Below are 17111 nucleotides of genomic sequence, written 5' to 3'. Positions count from 1 at the left end.
ATGATGATGATGATGATGTATGCCACCTTGAGCTTCTTGGAGGAAAGGTGGGATAGAATATTGGGGAGGGGGAATTTCTCCTACTATACACATTTTAACACGTAGTTTTCGCTACAGTAAGCAATTTTCTAGGCCCATCTGCGAGAAAGAAAACTCTGGCCCTAAACCTCCGCTGGAGAAGAAAAGGCTAGAAGAAGAAGAGTTTGGATTTGATATCCCGCTTTATTTGACACCCGAAGGAGTCTCAAAGCGGCTAACATTCTCCTTTCCCTTCCTCCCCCACAACAAATACTCTGTGAGGTGAGTGGGGCTGAGAGACTTCAGAGAAGTATGACTAGCCCAAGGTCACCCAGCAGCTGCGTGTGGAGGAGCGGGGAAGCGAACCCGGTTCACCAGATTCCGAGTCTATTGCTCTGAACCACTACACCACACTGGCATGCATGGTTTTCCCCCTACTCACTTAATCCATGTGAGGTAGTTTAGGTTGAGAGGCCTAAAGGTCACCCAGTGAGAGTAAACCCTACACAAATCCAGACTGGAGTCCCTAAGGCACTTTGTACACCTCCTTCCAGCAACTCCTGCAGCCAAGCTGGTGCCAAATGTATTGCTCGGTTTTCCTTTGGACCACATCAGTGAGTCTTGTTGTCTGGGCAGCTCAAGACCTCCATACGCACTGCCCAGGCTTGTACCCTGGGATGGCAAGGCTGAAGAAGTTTCCATAGGAAATGTGGAAAGCACAGCAGCATTTGATCGGGGGAGGGGTTGGCATTTTGATATCCTTTGCCCTCCCTATCATCAGCATGTTAAGGTAAAGGGACCCCTGATCATTAGGTCCAGTCATGGCCGACTCTGGGGTTGCGGCGCTCATCTCGCTCTATGGGCCGAGGGAGCTGGCGTGCAGCTTCCGGGTCATGTGTCCAGCATGACTAAGCCGCTTCTGGCAAACCAGAGCAGCGCACGGAAACACCGTTTACCTTCCCGCCGGAGCGGTACCTATTTATCTACTTGCACTTTGACGTGCTTTCGAACTGCTAGGTTGGCAGGAGCCGGGACCAAGCAACGGGAGCTCACCCCGTTGTGGGGATTCGAACCGCCGACCTTCTGATCGGCAAGTCCTAGGCTCTGTGTTTTAACCCACAGCACCACCCGCGTCCCTATCATCAGTATAAATCATGCAAATAAACACATGTTGCTCATTTTGAATATATGATACAAGGCATAGGGTTAGTGTAAAATGTAGTGGCTATTAGATTATTCATTTATCTTCCTGTAAAGTTTATACAAGTGCTTGGGAATTAAAAATCAGTTCCCCCCATTTCCCTTGTTTTTTTTAATTATTATTATAAAGAGTTGTCTTCAAGGATGTGGAAACATTCTTCCTGGCTTTATTTAACTTTTCCCTTCCCCTTCCTCTCTCCCGTAGTGAGTGTACCTGCTCACTAAGAGAGTTCCAATCTGTCCTTTTATTTATTCACCACGCTTCTTGCTGGCGGGTTGGAATGAATCCCTCTTGTCCCTCAGCTTGGGGGGGGGGGGGACGCGAAAAGGCTCCAGAGCGCTTTAGTTAAAAAAAACAAAAACACTGCAGGGAATAAATAGCAAAAACTACCCACTATTTTGCAACGGGAGATAAAAGGGGTAACCATGGCAATAACACAGAAACAAAAGGCTTACCTAGGAGGGAAGGAATATCATTGCAAACGTGGCTTACCCTTATTGTCTGGGAAATAATAAGGGCTTATTTGGCTGACCAGTCCAAAATGTGCTCTTGGAGCATTTTAGCCCTTGCAGACAAATCCTCTAGACCTCAGTTAAGGAGGCATAAGATTGAGCTGGACCCTTCTAGTCCAGCATCCTGTTCTCAGAGTAGTCAACCAGATGCATATGGGAAACCCACAAGGAGGACCAGAGCACAAGATCGGCTTGTTGGCATTCAGAAGCATTGCTTCCTGCAGCTGCGTAGCCATCATGGTTAGCCTTACCTCTCTCGCCCTGACCTAGCCACTGTGATCCACGCGACAGTCACCTCCAGCCTTGATTATTGTAACTCGCTCTACGTGGGGCTGCCCTTGAGACTGACACAGAAACTCCAGCGGGTGCAGAATGCCGCGGCGAGACTCCTTACAGGGTCCTCACTGTGAGATCACATTCACCCGGTGCTATACCAGCTGCACTGGCTACCAGTGGAATACAGGGTCAGGTTCAAGGTGCTGGTTTTGACCTTTAAAGCCCTATACAGCCTAGGACCCTCGTACCTATGGGACTGCCTCTCCTGGTATGTCCCACGGAGGACCTTACGGTCTTCAAACGAAAGCATCTTGGAGGTCCCGGGCCACAGGGAGGTTAGGCTGGCCTCAACCAGAGCCAGGGCTTTTCCGGCCATGGCCCCGATCTGGTGGAACGCTCTGTCACAAGAGACTAGGGCCCTGCGGGACTTGACATCTTTCCGCAGGGCCTGCAAGACAGAACTGTTCCACCAGGCCTTTGGCTGAGGCACAGTCTGACCCCCTCCTTCGGTAATCCTCACAGAACTCTAGCCCAATGGTTGACATAAATTTGATTTTGAATTGATTTTAGAATGCTCTGTTACTTTTATTGTTGTTAGCCACTCTGAGCCTGGCTTCGGCTGGGGAGGGCGGGATAATAATAATAATAACATTATTATTATTATTATTATTATTATTATTATTATTATTATTAATTAGAAGCCATTTCCCTAATCCTCTTTAAAAGCCATCCAAGTTGGCGGCCATCACTGCCTCATCTGGGAGCAAGTTCCATAGTGCAACTATGCGCTGCATGAAGAAGGATTTTCTTTTATCTGTCTTGAACTTTCCAACTTTCAGTTTCATTGGATGCCCGTGAGTGGTAAGAGAGTTCCATCATGTCAAAGTGAAGTTACAGGAAACCAGGCAGAGGGCCTCCTTGGTGGTGGCACCCGCCCTGTGGAACGCCCTCCCATCAGATGTCAAGGAAATAAACACTTTCTGACTTTTAGAAGGCATCAGAAGGTGGCCCTGTTTAGGGATGTTTTTAATGTTTGAACGTTTTATTGTGTTTTTAATATTCTGTTGGGAGCCACCCAGAGTGGTATTATTATAAATTATTATTCCTCACTTTTTCTCTAAAGTAAAAAATCCAACAACCCGTCTTCGTGATTCTTATTACTTATCATTCAACAGCAACAAGAATATTGATTTACAAGCCATCTTTCTGAACCAAGTCCACCCAGTGCGGATCGGAACAGGAACACAGAAATCTGAGCTTGCATCCCCACCCAGTCATGAAACTCATTGTCCTTGGGCTAGTCACTATGATCTCTGCCTAACCTACCTCACAGGGCTGTTGTGAAAATAGCATGGGCAGGGGAGAGGAAGAACCAGATACACTGCCCTGAGCAGTCTGGAAGGAAAGTGGGATTTTTTAGGGTCACATGCAGTAAATCATGTGAATCTGGAATTCCCAAATGATAACGAGAACAAACGTTTAACCTTGCAGTCTTGCGCCGTGTCCTGGGCAAGAATGGAACTTGCTGGCTTCCCCGCTTGCTTGAGTCTTCTGCTTTGTGCTTCTAGCCAGCTGCCCAGGGACTGGGCTCTGCTCTCCTTTTCACCTGCGGATTCCAAAATGTGCTCCAGCTCCTTTATCTGCAAAGATTCCAGCGTGGAAATTTAAGGATGATTTGATTCATAGAGGACAGAAAGGCATCTGGGGTTTTGCCTAAGCGTCTCCTCTCTGCTGATGGAAGGCACTTTGGCAGGGTGGATAAAAATCAATGATTAAAAATAAATAAATAAATAAATAAATCAGATTTTTCAATTTAGATTGGATTTTTAAATAAAATGCTTTTGGAGGAAAAATCTTTCTAAACATATTTCTATTTAAGCAACATTATAGTCCAAAGGCTATTCAACAGGAAAAAAGAATTTGTTTTAAGTTTTTCATGTGTGCTAAAACTCAGTCTACGGATTTTGTGTTTGTTTAACCACATCAGTTAACAAACATGGATGCATATGCTGTAATGTTATTGCTTTAGTTAAATAAATGGTTTAAGTTTGTTATTAAGGAAATGATTATTTTTATCCCTCCAATAAAGTACAGCAGAAAAGTTGTCCAAATACAGACCCTTCACTTATTAATCCTCACAATAATTTCATCATTATCTATGTATTTCTAAGAGTATAACCAAATCAGTAATTTTTGATACAACTGTAAAAACTACTCTGAAAATTTATTATTCCAAAAATGAAACCTTCATCTGGTTGTAAATATGAAGATTATACCACCTTGAATGAGTCGTTCTGTAAAAAAAAAAAAAAAGGATTTAAATCAAGTCTTACAGCCAGACATTAGTACTAAAAGAGTTTTAGAACTAATTGAGATATTTGGTCAGGTAGCAGGATTCAAATTGAACAAACAGAAAACCAAAGTGCTGGAGAAAAATCTAACAAATGCTGAAAAAGAGAGATTTCAGAGTGAAACAGGCTTAGGGATAGCAAAGAAAGTGAAGTACCTGGGGGTGAACCTAACATCAAAAAATGCGAACTTATTTAAAGACAATTATGATAAATGTTGGACAGAAGTAAAGAAAAATCTAGACATATGGTCAAGGTTGAAACTTTCCTTGTTAGGCCGAATTGCTGTTATTAAGATGAATGTATTGCCTAGAATGCTGTTTTTGTTTCAGACATTACAGATAATGGACAAGATGGATTGTTTCAAGAAGTGGCAGAAAGACATATCTAAATTTGTCTGGCAGGGCAAAAAGCCCAGAATAAAATTTAAGACATTAACAGATGCAAAAGATAGAGGGGGGTTTGCCCTGCCGGACTTAAGACTTTACTATGAATCAGCAGCGTTCTGCTGGCTGAAAGACTGGCTGCTTCTTGAGAACACAGACATTTTGGATTTGGAAGGGTTTGATAATAGATTTGGATGGCATGCATATATATGGTATGACAAGGTAAAACTGCATAAAGGTTTTAAGAACCATATTGTTAGGAAAGCATTATACAATGTTTGGATGCGGTATAAAGATTTATTGGAAAGTAAAACTCCCAGGTGGCTGTCACCAATGGAAGCTAAGGAGGTGAAAAAACTTAATATGGGCTCTAAATGGCCCAAATATTCTGAAATTTTAGAACAGGATGGTGAAAAAATAAAATTGCAGAGTTTTGAGAAATTAAAGTCCAAGGTGAGAGATTGGCTACATTACCGCCAGATAAATGAAGTATTTAAGCAGGACAGAAAAAAAGGCTTCCAAGTGGAGAGGTCAAAACTAGAAATAGAATTGCTAGAACCCAATACTAAGAATCTGTCAAGAATGTATAACTTGCTGTTGAAGTGGAATACTCAAGATGAAATGGTGAAGTCAAGTATGATTAAATGGGCACAGGATATTGGACATGACATTGAACTTGCTGACTGGGAGCAGTTATGGACCACCGGTATTAAATTTACGGCATGTAATGCCTTAAGAGAAAATATTATGAAAATGATCTATAGGTGGTACATGACCCCAGCCAAGCTAGCAAAGATTTACCATTTGCCCAATAATAAATGCTGGAAATGTAATGAAACGGAAGGTACCTTTTATCACCTTTTGTGGACCTGCCCGAAGATTAAGGCCTTCTGGGAAATGATCTATAATGAAATTAAGAAAGTCCTTAAAAGAACTTTTCCTAAAAAACCAGAGGCTTTTCTCTTGGGCATGGTGGGCCAAATGGTGTCAAGGAAGGATAAGACGTTTTTTATGTACGCCACAACAGCAGCAAGGATCCTTCTAGCAAAGTATTGGAAGACACAAGAACTACCCACGTTGGAAGAATGGCAGACGAAGGTGATAGACTACATGGGACTGGCTGAGATGACTGGCAGAATTCGAGACCAGGGGAAGGAGACAGTGGAGGAAGACTGGAAGAAATTTAAGATATATCTTAAAAACTGTTGTAATCTGGATGAAAATTAGGAGGTCAGGGAGATAGGAAATAAAGAACTACAGCTGTAATTAATAAGTTAATGAAGATAACTATAAGAATTGATCTAAATAATTTGATGATTGAAGGGTTGCTGAAAAAAATTGAAACAAGGATGCAGAAAAGGGGTGGTATGGGGAGGTCCATTTTATGTTTGTTATGTTTTTTATGTTATTGTTGTGTGTTTTAATTGTGAAAAACTAATAAAAATTTATTTAAAAAATAAAATAAATCAAGTCTTACTGACCAGTGATTTAAATCAAATCCACCCTGCACTTTGGTTCAGTGGAGGCTTCTGCGATGGTGTGGATAGGACGGCAACTCCCTCATCTCAACCATTCCGGCTCCCCCCCTCCCAATCCAGTAGCTGGAACACCTTGGGAAGAAGCAGGGGACCTGACAGGTGGAAAATCACCTTCCTCTATCAGCGATTCTCAACCCGTGGGTCCCCAGACGTTGTTGGACTACAACTCCCATCAACCCTAGCTAGCAAGGCCAGAGCTCAGGGATGATGGGAGTTGTAGTCAAACAACATCTGGGGACCCACAGGTTGAGAAAGGCTGCTGGGAGAAGCCTGCGCTGGATCTAAGTGTCACTGGAGAGACACTGTTGGACATAAGACTTTTAAAACACCCTCTTTGGGAAACCGCCAAAGATGATCTACAGCTTTTGCATCCCACATCCCCACAACACACGTGGGGATCGTTCCTCACGACGGATGCACTAAATTGAATGCAGGAAGCTGGACATTTTGGAACCTTCCAAATGCTCAGATATCGCTTGTTGCATAGATTGGCCTGGTGAAACTGCAGGCAGAGGTCCTAAACCTTTAATAGTTATGCAGTTAAAGGCTTTTCAAATTCAGGTGCACCCATGTCCAGCTAAGTTATTTGGTAACTGAGGCAGAAAACCCCACAAGAACCTTTCCCCCCATCCTGCCAGTAAAATACAAATAGGAGCACATTAAATAAACTACTTCCTGCCCTTTCAGGACACCCCAAAATCTGCTGTCTGAGGCAGCTATTTGACTGCCTAATGAAAGGGCTAAAATGAGGAAGTTGTGTTAGACTTCTCCTTGCGTCGCTCTGGATCCACAGGACTCGTTCTCTGTGCAAAGGAACTGCAAAGGACAGACAAACCTTTCCGCTCAGAGAGCCTCTCAACCGGTGCCACCGCAGATTCATTTCACCAAGACGCTCTGCAAACACCGTCCTCTCGTAACGCTTGTTCTTGACGTCGCACGTCGTCATCTGCAGCAGCGACTGGTTAACATAATCTACTACCCCCTGTTTGAAGTTCATTTCCATCTCGTACTCCTAGAAAAGTAAATACAACCCTGTCAGGAAAAGAAAAGAAAAGGGCATTTCCCACGCAGAAAACGCCATCACCGCTTACTTTTATGGCATTTGAAATGGTGTTAACGCACAGAAGAACTATGACCCATAATCTCCGTGAATGTTTGTCCTTTGCTAATGCTTAAAAAGTGTGGGCTTGTAGGTTAATGCACTTTCTAGCTCGCTAATCCATCTGGGCAAAGATGGCATTTTCTTCTTGGCTTCCATATGCATGAGAATCTATCTTACTGTGGACTTAATGTACATTTAGGGCTGCGCTGCTATGATGGAATGTTACTGCTACCAAGTGCACTCACAGGTGGCGGACAGTTGAAGAGTCTCGTATGGCATCTGTGAAGTAAGTGGGGTGGGAGTTTGGAGACCCATTGCAAAAGCATTTCTGGGCAACGAGTGGCACAGTACCAGATGGAAGAGCTGCAGCTTAGTGGCAGAGCATGCGCTCTGAATGCAGAAGGTCCCAGGTTCGATCCCTGGCATCTCCAGGCAGAGGTGGCGATTTGAAAAAAGGCGAAAGCAGGAAGATGCCACAAGTGGAAGAAAGCAAGACATCCTTGTGCAGTGGCCTTTATTCGTAAAATGCAAGGCACCCTTCACCCCAGGAGTTCAGCAAAGCTCTCCTTGTGCTCATGACAGGGCTCAGACATTCAGACCCCAACTAACGCATTTTTCGCTCTATAAGACGCACCTTTTCCCTCCTAAAAAGTAAGGGGAAATGTGTGTGCGTCTTATGGAGCGAATGGAGGCTGCGCAGCTATCCCAGAAGCCAGAACAGCAAGAGGGAGAGCTGCGCAGCGCCTCTTGTTGCGATGCCTTCACAGCGATGCACGATGAGGGACGGAAGGGAGCGCTTATGAAGCCCCTTCCATCCCTCATCCTGCTTCACTGAAGAGTGTCACTTCGTCTCATCTGCCTCCTCCAATCCCCCCAGCAGGGACAACACTGCTAGGCGGCCAGCAGATCCAGCTTCCCCGAAGGGGCGGACGGACCGGCGGCTCCTTAGCCTGATCCTCCCTCCTCCTTCCTCTTCAGCAACATTTGATTCAGAATATTTTTTTTCTTGTTTTCCTCCTCTAAAAACTAGTTGTGTCTTATGGTCGGGTGCGTCTTATAGAGTGAAAAATACGGCATAGGGTGACTGGAAGAGGCCACACCAGGCAGATCGATTCCCGATTTGGATTCTTCTATTCTTGCCTGGCAAAGTGAATCAGCTTCTAGGACTCTCATACTTCTAGTGCCCTACTCACCTTGTACTTCTTAAGAAGGCCTTTCACTTGGCATGTGGGACTCTGAGCATTCACAGTAGCTTCAGCTCTTCTTTCTTGCTCCATCTGGTTCATCTGGTCCATTAATTCTGCGATTGCCTCATGAGACGGCAGCTTTGCCATCTGAAGCTGGTCAGAAATGATGCAATAACAACAACAGTCATACTTAATACCCCATCCATCTGGCCCAGTCACTCTGGGTCTCTCTCGCTCTTTCTGTTTACAAGGAGGGGCTATGGATTCATAAACTGTAGAAGACCCTTAACCAAAACCCAGACAAAACTAAATGGATTGGTTTGAGATACAAGGTCTACTGCTAATGGGAACTGGGCGTGGATAGGGGCAATGCATTCACAAACAGACTGAGGGAGGGAGGGATTGAGTCCTTTAATTAGCCGTTTCCTGACCGTATGTTTCAGTAGGGGCCCCCACAAGACAAAACGCTCCCCCCCCCCTGCAAACAAGCAAAAAATGAATTCCAGGCACATAGAAACCCAGCATTTCAGGGAGAAGGACTGTAGCCTAGCCTTCTCCCAAATATGTGCAGTTTTCTATGTGCAGGGATCAGGATGCAGGCATGGCCTTTCAGATTGCCTAGCAACATTCTCAATGAACAATCCCTAAGGCTCACACATTTTGAAGCAGGAACAAACTTTTTAAAAAATGCATGAGTTGGCAAGCGGGGACCACGTATAGGAAAAGCGTGCACATTTTTAACTTTTAGGACAAGATTATTACTGCAAGTCAAAGCTGAAGGAGAGACATTGGGCTCTTTGCAGTACATTCTTTCAGTGGGACTTCAGCACACATGCCTCCCACTTGTTTTGATGGACTGCATCCTTGAGTTATATATAAATGCTTGCAATCAGTGACACATACAGAAGGTTAAGGAGGCTGCAATAACAGTAGCGTTTAACACCTGGATTTTGCTTTGGTAAGAAGGCACTGAATGCAGGAATGATTGGGCCACATAATTCGGCACTTTGCAATGAATACCCACAGCAGCCTATCGAGGTAGTTCAGGCCTGGAGGTTTTGGGATTCTGATTTGCTTTTTTACCTGGAGAAGCTTCTCCTGGATGCTTGGCAACTGAGCGATCAGGTCAGCCCATCTCTGGTCATACGTCGTCAAAGCTGACCGTAGCACTGCTGCATCGGATTGCTTAAGAAGCAAGAGCTGATTGCCGGTGCTTACGACTGATGACTTCAAGGAAGATTTATCATCAACCTCTGTAGAAAATGCCTAGGAGTACAATTTCACATGGGCATGACTTTCAATAAAAGAAAATAAATTTACTGTGGGAAGGGGAAGAATAGCTACATTGGCTGCATTGCATCATGAAGCCGGTTTTAACTGAGAAAAGTTATTCTCTCTTTTTCACGCAAAACACTACCATAAACAGAGAATGACTACGACGTAGTTCACAGTGACAGAACCAAATTACACAGACCAATCCCTGCTCGGCCATTTCTCTTGCTAGGTGACCTTTAGCCTGGCACCATCTCTCTGTTTGGCCTACCATGTAGGGCAGATGTAGGGGAAACCAGATGTGTCATTGTGTAGAGTCTGAATGGAACTTGACTGATACACAGAACTCAGAATCATCCAATGAGCTCGAGCTGTGGTTTGCTCCTCCCTTAACACCAAGCAAGCAAGACAAGACATCTTCAACTAATCATAGTTCCTTGTTGCACGTGAACTGGGGAACTATGGTTAGCAGCCTTGGGACAAGCCAGATGTGTCATTGTGTAGAGTCTGCCAGTTCCTTGGTATTTCTTTCCAGCTCTTTGAGCCAAGAGCATCAGCCCTTACTTCCTCCCCCTGGGCTGTTGATCAGATGGCCATTGGAATGTGGGAATGGACTTGCTCCTGGCTGCCCTGTCCTTTTCAGCTGCATCCCTGCTTTATTGACTTCCTTCAAGAACGGAGATGCCAGGGAACTGTTGCCCCACACATCACCCAAAGTAAGCTACCCTGACCCTGGAGGGACAGTAGAAAACAAACTTGACTGATACACAGAACTCAGAATCATCCAATGAGCTCGCGCTGTGGTTTGCTCCTCCCTTAACACCAAGCAAGCAAAACAAGACTTCAACTAATCACAGTTCCCTGTTGCATGTGAACTGGGAAACTACAGCAGCCTTGGGACAAGCCAGGATATGAAATCATCTAGGAGGTATCATATCTTGGCTTGTTCTGAAATCACGTAAGATGCAATGGGAAATGACTTTCTGGCATATTTGCTTGCTCGCATGAAGAGAGGAGAGAAGTAGATGCACGTAGGGGTCTTAGTCTCATTCATATTTTGGCTTATTAGGCTGATACATGATTATCTGAACGTGGCCACTGAATGGCAGGGAAAAGAAAATGTTGATTTTTTTGAAGATGGGTTCAAAAAACAAGCATTAGATTAATTCCTAGATGAAATGCCAATTAAGTGTCGGAAACAAACAATAAGCAAAGTACTGTATTTTTCTGTGTATAAGACTAGGTTATTCCCCTAAAAAATAATGTCCAAAATTAGGGGGTGTCTTATACATGGGGGCGACTTATAGACGGAAAAATACAGTACAGTGGTGCCTCGCAAGACGAAAAGAATCCGTTCCGCGAGTCTCTTCGTCTTGCGGTTTTTTCATCTTGCGAAGCAAGCCCATTAGCGGCTTAGCGGATTAGCGCTATTAGCGGCTTAGCGGGCTTAGCGGATCAGCTGATAAGCGGCTTAGCGGATCAGCTGATAAGCAGCTTAGCGGATCAGCTGTTAAGCGGCTTAGCGGATCAGCTGATAAGCGGCTTAGCGATCAGCTGTTAAGCGGCTTAGCGGCTTAGCTGTTAAGCGGCTTAGCGGCTTAGCGGATCGGGAAAAGGGGGGGGGGAGGGAAAAAACCCTGCAGAAACTTGCAAGACATTTTCGTCTTGCGAAGCAAGCCCATAGGAAATTCGTTTTGCGAAGCACCTCCAAAACGGAAAACCCTTTCGTCTAGCGGGTTTTCCGTCTTGTGAGGCATTCGTCTTGCGGGGCACCACTGTACATATCCTTCAGGGGTAGGTTAGCCGCTACTTGAAGATAATGAGCATAGAATAATATGGAACTTTGGCTTGATTCAGCATGGCAACTTCTGTGTTTTTAACAGTGCAAACAAATCTACGCATATCAATTCAGCTGTAAGCCACAAAGACACTGTTTCACTTACAATAAAGTCGCGTATACTGTTTCTGACAGTGTTCAAGTCCTGGGAGGCATTGAGCGACTGCTCCTTCCAGTCACGAATGCGCTGCTGAGCAGACCCCAGCCAGATTTCCAGCTCCTTTGAATCCCTGTTGTAGCTGCGAAAACAAAGCAAAGCTGGGATAATTCAGACTGAAATTCCCAGGTGTCAGAAAAGGTTATTTATGCATGCAACAACTGTGGCCCGTGTTTCGTTAGGTCAAAAATGGAAAATGAGTGAGGTCCCAACCAAAGAAGATTGGCAACTTAAGTTGACAGAATATGCACAACTTATAGACTTAACCTATACGTTAAGGGAAGAAGAAGAACACACGTTTAAAGAAGACTGGAAAACATTTATTGAATATATGGAAAATAATTGTGTACAGCTGAAAACGCTGGCAGCATTAAGATAAATTCAACAGTGTAAATAAGTTTTGATGGATGTAATAATGGAAAACTGAATGGTATCGTTTTTGTAAAATATGCAGGGATATAAGATATGCAAAATGAACCATGGAAGAAGAAGAAGGGAAGTCATTGATATCTTAAGTAGGTAAAGTATTTATCTGAAATGGTAAAACAGAAAATTTAACAAAAATCATATAAAAAAGAAAAGAAAACAAACAAACCAAAGTTACAATTAGAATAAACGAAACACCATAGCAGTCTCCACGTCACAGGTGGTGAAGATGGAATAAAAGCATTGGGGGAAATGTTAATATAAACGTCCTCTACGCAGTCACATTGAGCTATTGCTTGCTGCTGCAATGACTGCTCTGCAGCAGCCGTGATGGAAATGCCCCTCTCTCAAACAGCAACAAGGACAAAGTAGAACCAGGTGTTTTTGTCCCTATGGAATGGGTTATTCCTTCAGCTGGGCAGTCTTCTGTATGGCAGGTGAAGCCTGTGGGTGAGAATGATGTAAAATGCCCACTCCCCAAGTTTTAAGGCTTACTGTGACTGTAAAATACTAGGCTGAGGAACGTAGGAAAGTACCACACCTACCTGGACAAGAGTTTGAGCAACGTTTCAAGTCTCTGTAGCTCATGGGCAACTCTTTTGGAAAGAGAGGCCCACTGGTCCTCCAGCTTCTCAATCTGGACCTGCAATTCAGGACAGTTCACGAGTCCCATCAGGTTCTTCCCTTCCTTCACTACCTGACAATACCCGGCCTGCTCTCCTTCCATTTTCATTTTGATTTGCTAAGAAAGAGCACAAAGATTACACAGAGTTATAAGGGTGACAGGCTGTTGGCTTTAGTTTCAGGCTTGCCATTCGTTTTGGTAAGGAGTAATGGGGACGCGGGTGGCGCTGTGGGTAAAAGCCTCAGCGCCTAGGGCTTGCCGATCGAAAGGTCGACGGTTCGAATCCCCGCGGCGGGGTGCACTCCCATTGCTCGGTCCCAGCGCCTGCCAACCTAGCAGTTCGAAAGCACCCCCGGGTGCAAGTAGATAAATAGGGACCGCTTACTAGCGGGAAGGTAAACGGCGTTTCCGTGTGCGGCTCTGGCTCGCCACATGCAGCTTTGTCACGCTGGCCACGTGACCCGGAAGTGTCTCTGGACAGCGCTGGCCCCCGGCCTCTTGAGTGAGATGGGCGCACAACCCTAGAGTCTGTCAAGACTGGCCCGTACGGGCAGGGGTACCTTTACCTTTACCAGCATAATAATAATAATAATAATAATAATAATAATAATAATAATAATAATTTATTATTTGTACCCCGCCCATCTGGCTGGGTTTCCTCAGCCACTCTGGGCGGCTTCCAACAAAGATTTAAAATACATTAAAATATCACACATTAAAACTTTTAGTTTCCCACCAAAAACCTTCATGGAATTGATACACCAAAGTTTTGACTGCAGCAAATTGATAGCATGGATATCAATTATATTTATCACCCCAAATGCTGGCTTCTGTGTTAATGAAGGGAAGAGCATGGTAGCTCAGTGGTTGAGCTTGCAGAAGATCCCAGGTTTGATCCCTGACAACTCCAGGTTAGGATCAGGAATCTCTCCGTGGGAAACTTTGGAGAGCTGCTGACAGTCAGTAGCTTGCAACATGCAGTCTTCCAGAAGTTGTTGGACTGCAATGCCCATAACTCCCTGACAATTGGCCCCATCGGCTGAGGAAGATGGGAGTTGTAGTCCAACAACATCCAGAGGGCAGCACTACCCCAGAGCAGACAAAACTGAGCTAGATGAATGAATGGTCTGATTCTGTACAGGGTCGCTTCCAATGCTCTTGAGGGGCTTTGATTCCTTCCTGTGTCACCCAGCCCTCTCTGGTTCATCTTATTCAAACCATTAGAGCTGATCGATGGCTCATTTCCCCCCTATTTTCCTCAGAGCCTTTTCTTTGCATTGCCCACCTGCTTTATTTTCCTGGAACAGGTTCTGAATGCCCCTCCTGCTCTCCAACAGCGGGTGCCTTCTTCATTCCAGCTTCCTGCTGGACATCTGGAAACTGAACCTCCCTGGAAGTATGGGGCCAACCGCAGCTGGGTCCCCACAAAGCCCCACCATTTTCTCACGCACCGCCAAATCCTAATGAGCCTCTGTCTTAAAGGTAAAGGGACCCCTGACCATTAGGTCCAGTCATGGCTGACTCTGGGGTTACGGCACTCATCTCGCTTTATTGGCCAAGGGAGCCGGCGTACAGCTTCCGGGTCATGTGGCCAGCATGACTAAGCCGCTTCTGGAGAACCAGAGCAACGTACGGAAACGCCGTTCACCTTTCCGCCGGAGCAGTACCTATTTATCTACTTGCACTTTGACGTGCTTTCGAACTGCTAGGTTGGCAGGAGCAGGGACCGAGCAACGGGAGCTCACCCCGTCGCGGGGATTTGAACCACCGACCTTCTGATCGGCAAATCCTAGGCTCTGTGGTTTATCCCACAGCGCCACCCGCGTCCCTCCTAATGAGCCTCTGCCTTAGGGCACTACTATAATCCCAAGGGCTAGAAGGGTCACATGGGCTGATGGGTCAGGGGAGGGGCCACGTGGTTGTGGGTGTGGCCAGAGCTGCGGGTGGGCGGTGCTTGGACTGGTGGCGAGTGGAACTGTTCACACATGCACAGTCAGGGGAGGGTCCCTCCCCGACACACACCCTCCGCAAAGCAGTCATGCCACCCAGTTCGGGGAGAAAGGTGTGCGAGCTTTGAAGAGCGCAGACCTGGCAGGGAGGCAGCAAAAGTGGAAGTGGGAATGTGGCAGCTGCATGGGCCACGCCAAAGGCCTCCAGAGGTTGCCCGAAATTTGACAGGGTGTTTCAGTCCATTGATGACAACAGGCACAAGGTGGGCTACAAGATTCAGGGGGGACAGGCAAGTACCTGAAGAAGCTGAGTCCTTTCCATCAGCCTTTCTTCTGTCTCTTCCACCAAACCCACAGAAGGCACAGAAGAGGACAACGCCTCAAGTTTTTGGCAGAAAGATCCGTAGCCGTCATCAAACGCTATCCAGTCCTAAGGGAGGGAATGCATTTTTAGCAGAACTTTGCTTCAGGATGAGAACAGAAATCGTGCTCCGGCGGCTCAGCAGCAGCAGGAGGCCCCATTAGCTAAAGTGGTGCTTCAGGTTAAGAACAGTTTCAGGTTAAGTACCGACCTCCAGAACGAATTAAGTACCGTATTTTTCGGACTATTGGACGCACCGGTCCATAGGACGCACCTAGATTTGGGGGGGGGGGGAAATAAAGGCAAAAAAATTTATTCCCCCCCCCCGCCAGGCGCGGGGCTGGGGCGGGGAAGCCCGAGCTTCCCCCTCCCCCAGAACGGGACCCAGAGCCATGCCGAAGCTGCGTGCAGCTTTGGCATCGCTCTGGGAGCTTGCGGGGCTGGGGGAGGAGGAAGCCTTCCGCCAGCCTCCAAACCATGTCGGGAGACAGCGGGATGGCGCGCTGCGCCTCTCCGGCTGTCCCCCGAGTTTGCGGGGCTGGGCCAGCCTTCTAACCAAGTCGGGGGACAGCGGGAAGGGCGCGCTGCGCCCCTGCCGCTGTCTCCCGAGCTTGTGGGGCTGGCGACGGGGAGGAGCAGGCTTCTCCCCCCGCCAGCCTTCTAGACAAGTCGGGGGACAGCGGGAAAGGCGCGCTGCGCCTCTCCCGCTGTCCCCCGAGCTTGTGGGGCTGGCGGTGGGGCTCTCCTGAAGCCTGGAGGTTGTGGGGCTGGTGGGGGGGAGAAGCAGGCTTGCTTCTCCCACCCCCAGCCTCCAGATCAGGTCGGGGAATAGCGGGATGGCGGAGCGCCGCCATCCCGCTATTCCCCGACCTGATCTGGAGGTTGTGGGGCTGGGGGGGGGGGAGAAGCAGGCTTGCTTCTCCCACCCCCAGCCTCCAGATCAGGTCGGGGAATAGCGGGATGGCGGAGCGCCGCCATCCCGCTATTCCCCGACCTGATCTGGAAGTTGTGGGGCTGGGGGGGGGGGGAGAAGCAGGCTTGCTCCTCCCACCCCCAGCCTCCAGATCAGGTCGGGGAATAGCGGGATGGCGGAGCGCCGCCATCCCGCTATTCCCCGACCTGATCTGGAAGTTGTGGGGCTGGGGGGGGGGGGGGGAGAAGCAGGCTTGCTCCTCCCACCCCCAGCCTCCAGATCAGGTCGGGGAATAGCGGGATGGCGGAGCGCCGCCATCCCGCTATTCCACGACCTGATCTGGAGGTTGTGGGGCTGGGGGGGGGGGAGAAGCAGGCTTGCTCCTCCCACCCCCAGCCTCCAGATCAGGTCGGGGAATAGCGGGATGGCGGAGCGCCGCCATCCCGCTATTCCCCGACCTGATCTGGAAGTTGTGGGGCTGGGGGGGGGGAGAAGCAGGCTTGCTCCTCCCACCCCCAGCCTCCAGATCAGGTCGGGGAATAGTGGGATGGCGGCGCTTCGCCATCCCCCTATCCCCCGAGCTTGTGGGGCTGGGGGGGAGAAGCAGGCTTGCTTCTCCCCCCGCCAGCCTCCAGATCAGGTCGGGGAATAGCGGGGTGGCGGCTCTGCGCCTCCCCGCTGTCCCCAGCTTTTGGGTGCAGGCTGCTGCCCGCAAGCCTTGCGAGCCCGCGGGACATCCCGCCGGGCTTGCAAGACTTGGGATAGCTTCCTGAAGCCTGGAGAGCGAGAGGGGTCGGTGCGCACGGACCCCTCTCGCTCTCCAGGCTTCAGCAAAAGCCTGCATTCGCACCATAGGACGCACACACATTTCCCCTTCATTTTTGGAGGGGAAAAAGTGCGTCCTATAGTGCGAAAAATACGGTACTTAACCTGAGGTACCACTGTATTTTCTTTGTATAACATCATAACAACCTTTTTCAAAAAAAACAACATTTGGCTCCAT

General features: G+C 47.4%; 1 protein-coding gene across 6 annotated transcripts in view; it reads right to left on the bottom strand.

Annotated features, from left to right (window-relative positions):
* The window catches only part of SYNE2 (spectrin repeat containing nuclear envelope protein 2), a 259349-nt gene that overhangs the window by 67763 nt on the left and 174475 nt on the right, over positions 1-17111 (bottom strand). For all 6 annotated transcript variants that reach the window (XM_077923084.1, XM_077923110.1, XM_077923091.1 and 3 more), the window contains exons 75-81: positions 15133-15264; positions 12806-13002; positions 11784-11916; positions 9652-9834; positions 8575-8721; positions 7115-7291; positions 3492-3647 (exon numbers count right to left, since the gene is read on the bottom strand). In XM_077923084.1, the coding sequence (XP_077779210.1) occupies positions 3492-3647; positions 7115-7291; positions 8575-8721; positions 9652-9834; positions 11784-11916; positions 12806-13002; positions 15133-15264 (1125 nt within the window). The remainder of the gene's footprint in view (positions 1-3491; positions 3648-7114; positions 7292-8574; positions 8722-9651; positions 9835-11783; positions 11917-12805; positions 13003-15132; positions 15265-17111) is intronic.

Source organism: Podarcis muralis, chromosome 1, assembly GCF_964188315.1.
Source record: "Podarcis muralis chromosome 1, rPodMur119.hap1.1, whole genome shotgun sequence".
Classification (NCBI taxonomy): Eukaryota; Metazoa; Chordata; class Lepidosauria; order Squamata; family Lacertidae; genus Podarcis; species Podarcis muralis.
The sequence above is the reverse complement of the archived record's forward strand: the minus strand, read 5'-3'. Positions and strand labels throughout refer to the sequence as shown.